This window comes from Charadrius vociferus, unplaced genomic scaffold (assembly GCF_000708025.1).
Source record: "Charadrius vociferus isolate BGI_N301 unplaced genomic scaffold, ASM70802v2 scaffold1109, whole genome shotgun sequence".
NCBI classification, from domain to species: Eukaryota; Metazoa; Chordata; class Aves; order Charadriiformes; family Charadriidae; genus Charadrius; species Charadrius vociferus.
Genome location: NW_009649963.1, coordinates 2,469 through 5,561, shown reverse-complemented (window position 1 = coordinate 5,561; position 3,093 = coordinate 2,469). Strand labels below are relative to the sequence as shown.

Here is a 3,093-nt window from a genome sequence, read left to right as displayed (position 1 = left end):
TGAGGCCCCCGAGCTGGAGGCAGCACTGCAGGGGGGTCTCCCCAGAGCAGAGCAGAGCGCAGCAGAGGGGCACAATCCCCCCTCGCCCTGCTGGCCACGCTGCTGGGGATGCAGCCCGGGATGCCGGGGGCTCGCTGGGCTGCTTCTTTTCCTGGGGTGACAGCGAGATGCTCCCTGCGGCAGAGCTGCCCACACCGGCGGATGCACATCTGAGATGCTGAAATGCTGCATGACGCCAACGCAGCCTCCCCCAAGCCGGGGGGACAGACGGACAGACGGCCACATCCCCACACCGCAGGACCCACCCTGCACCACAACTCGCAGCCTGCTCGCTTCCTGCACGCTTTGGAGCTGGCTCTGGCCTCTCCCCGCTCAGTGCTCTCTGCAGCCGCTATGGTTTGCAAAGAGGAAGGCGAGACGAGGGGAACGGCGCGGCCGGCACATAGCCGGCAAACCGCAACGCACCGGCACAGCGTTGGGGTGTTCATCACCCCATCATGCCAGCATGGCTGTGGACAACCCACCGCGCTGGTTCAGGGGGATGCAGAGAGAAGAAGGGGAAGGGTGTGTGTGTATGGGGGGATTCATTTGGGTACCACCTCGCTAGGTGCTGTGCTGGGTTCGACAGCTGTGATGGGGAGCGAGCCCCCACACCGCTGTGTCCCCGCCGTCCCCGGGGCACCCAGCCAGGCAGTGGTTAGACCCCGGGCATCACCCAGCCCGCTCCTTGAACCCATCGAGTGCTTTCCAGGTGCCCCCGACGGCAGCAGGATGGACCACCCCCCCCTCCCCTTTCCCTGTCCCGAGGAAAAGGGTATGGCCAGAGCAGCCTGGGGCCAAGCCACCCTTTGGCCTCGCTCTTCCTCCTCTCGGAAACGCGCAGGCAAACAAAAGAGGAGAGATCGCCCCTCCTTGCCTTCCTCCGTAACTCGTCAAAAATTCATTTCCCCTTTTCCTCCGGCGGGTTGGCCGAGCCCAGCACTCCCAGCAGCAACCACGCAGCAGAAGAAGGGGTGAACAGCCCCAGGCACCCACTCCAGGGTCACGTCCTTGCCGGGGGACCCGTAAACCTCTCGGGAGTTGATTTATGCCGGCAGCGAAGTGAGGAGGGGACGCTGAGCATCACCCCGCATCGTTTCCCCCATTGCCTGCAAGCAAGCAGCCCCGGCTCGCCTGCCCCCGAGGAACCGCCGGTGCCCCCGTGCATCATTCCTGGCTCCTTCGCAGGGGGAAATCCTGTTCTCACCCCTAATATTTTGCATATTTTCTAATCCCCTCGGGGCTATCATTAATTTTGCCCCTGGGACCCAAAAGCCGCGCTCCCCCTCTCTCTCCCACCGCCACCCGCTCACTAATAAATGGGGGTCGCTAATCAAAACGGGGTGGCTGATAAATGAGGGTTGCAAGTGTTGGAACCGCCGTGGTCCCCTCCCAGCTCGGCCGCTGCCCTCCCCTCACGCCTACCTGCCACCACGAGGAGCGGGACCAGCAGCCAGGGGACGCAGGGACGTGGGTGGCGGGGTGACATCCCCATCGCTCCACCGTGGCGAGCTCGAAGCCTTCAGCTCAGTGCGGTGTACCCGCTTGGAGGGAGTGAACATGCAAATCGCCCCACGTCGAGTACGCACCTTCCCAGGGGAGTGGCGAGGCGAGGACACCGTGGGGACATCACGGGGACATCACGGGGACATCACCGAGCCCCATGGCCGAGACATGGGGCGGTGGCATCTCTCCCTACCGCTGCACCAAGGGTTTGATGCCAGTCCCCAAAGCCCCCGGGTTGGTCCCCAAAGCCCCCAAGCCGGTCTCCCGCTGCCCAGCCCTTGTTTTCCCTCAGGTGCAATAAATAGAGGAAGGAGTTGGATGCCACCTGCCTTTGGGTAAATAATGCCAGCTGGGCCGGCCGCCGCGCGGAGCGGAACGCACCCGGGGTAGGCGTCAGTCCTTGTCCCCGCTGTGGTGCCGAACCAGGGTGGCTGCTCCTCCGAAGGAGGGTTTGCTTGGCATTAAATGGAGGGGAGAGGGTCCCTGATGGCTTGGAAATGTCCTACTTGGGCCCCCAGCGCTGGGATGTGCTGTCCCCCGCACCCGGGATGCTCCCGTCCCCCATGCCCAGGATTTCCCGTCCCCTACACCCGGGATACCCTGTCCCCCACACCTGGGATGTCCTGTCCCCAGCACCCAGGATGTCCCGTCCCCCGTGCCTGGGATGCTCCTGTCCCCCACGCCTGGGATGTCCTGGCCTTAGTGCCCAGGATGTCCTGTCCCCAGCACCCAGGATGTCCCGTCCCCCGTGCCTGGGATGCTCCTGTCCCCCACGCCTGGGATGTCCTGTCCTTAGTGCCCAGGATGTCCTGTCCCCAGCACCCAGGATGTCCTGTCCCCCGTGCCTGGGATGTCCTGTCCCCTGTGCCCGGGATGCTCCTATCACCCGTGCCCTGGTTGTCCTGTCCCCAGCACCCGAGATGTCCTGTCCTTAGTGCCCAGGATGTCCTGTCCCCAGCACCCAGGATGTCCCGTCCCCCGTGCCTGGGATGCTCCTGTCACCCATGCCCTTGTTGTCCTGTCCCCAGCGCCAAGGATGTCCTGTCCTCAGCACCCGGGATACCTTGTCCCCCACACCTGGGATGCTCCTGTCCCCTGTGTCCTGGTTGTCTTGTCCCCAGCACCAAGGATGTCCTGTCCCCCACACCTGGGATGTCCTGTCCCCAGCACCCAGGATGTCCTGTCCCCAGTACCTGGGATGTCCTGTCCCCCGCAGCGGGAATGCTCCTGTTCCCCGTGCCCGGGATGTCCCGGGAGTCCCCTGCTCCGAGGCTGCATTTCCCACTGGGGCTCAGCCGGTTTCTCCCCGCCAGCAGCAAAGTCTTCTCTCGGGAAGCTTTCCCTGAACCACAACTCCCCCAGCAGCAGAGGAGACACGTAAAAGAGGAGAGCAGCTCTCTGGGGACAAGCGCTGGCCCGTCCCCGCGGAGGTTGTCACCCCTCGGGGCTCTTGCCGCGTCCCGGCTGCGATGGAGAGTCAGACTGCGAGAGCCCCCCGGGTTTCGGGGGGTTCGGGGGGGGATGTGGGGGGACTGGGCTGGCCCAGGC

General features: G+C 64.7%; 1 protein-coding gene across 1 annotated transcript in view; it reads right to left on the bottom strand.

Moving 5' to 3' along the window:
- Nucleotides 1-1,534, bottom strand: part of LOC104292228 (CD48 antigen-like) — a 3,872-nt gene extending 2,338 nt beyond the window's left edge. The window contains exon 1 of the mRNA XM_009891565.1: nucleotides 1,465-1,534. Within this exon, the coding sequence (XP_009889867.1) occupies nucleotides 1,465-1,534 (70 nt within the window). The remainder of the gene's footprint in view (nucleotides 1-1,464) is intronic.
- Between the last annotated feature and the right edge of the window lie 1,559 nt (nucleotides 1,535-3,093).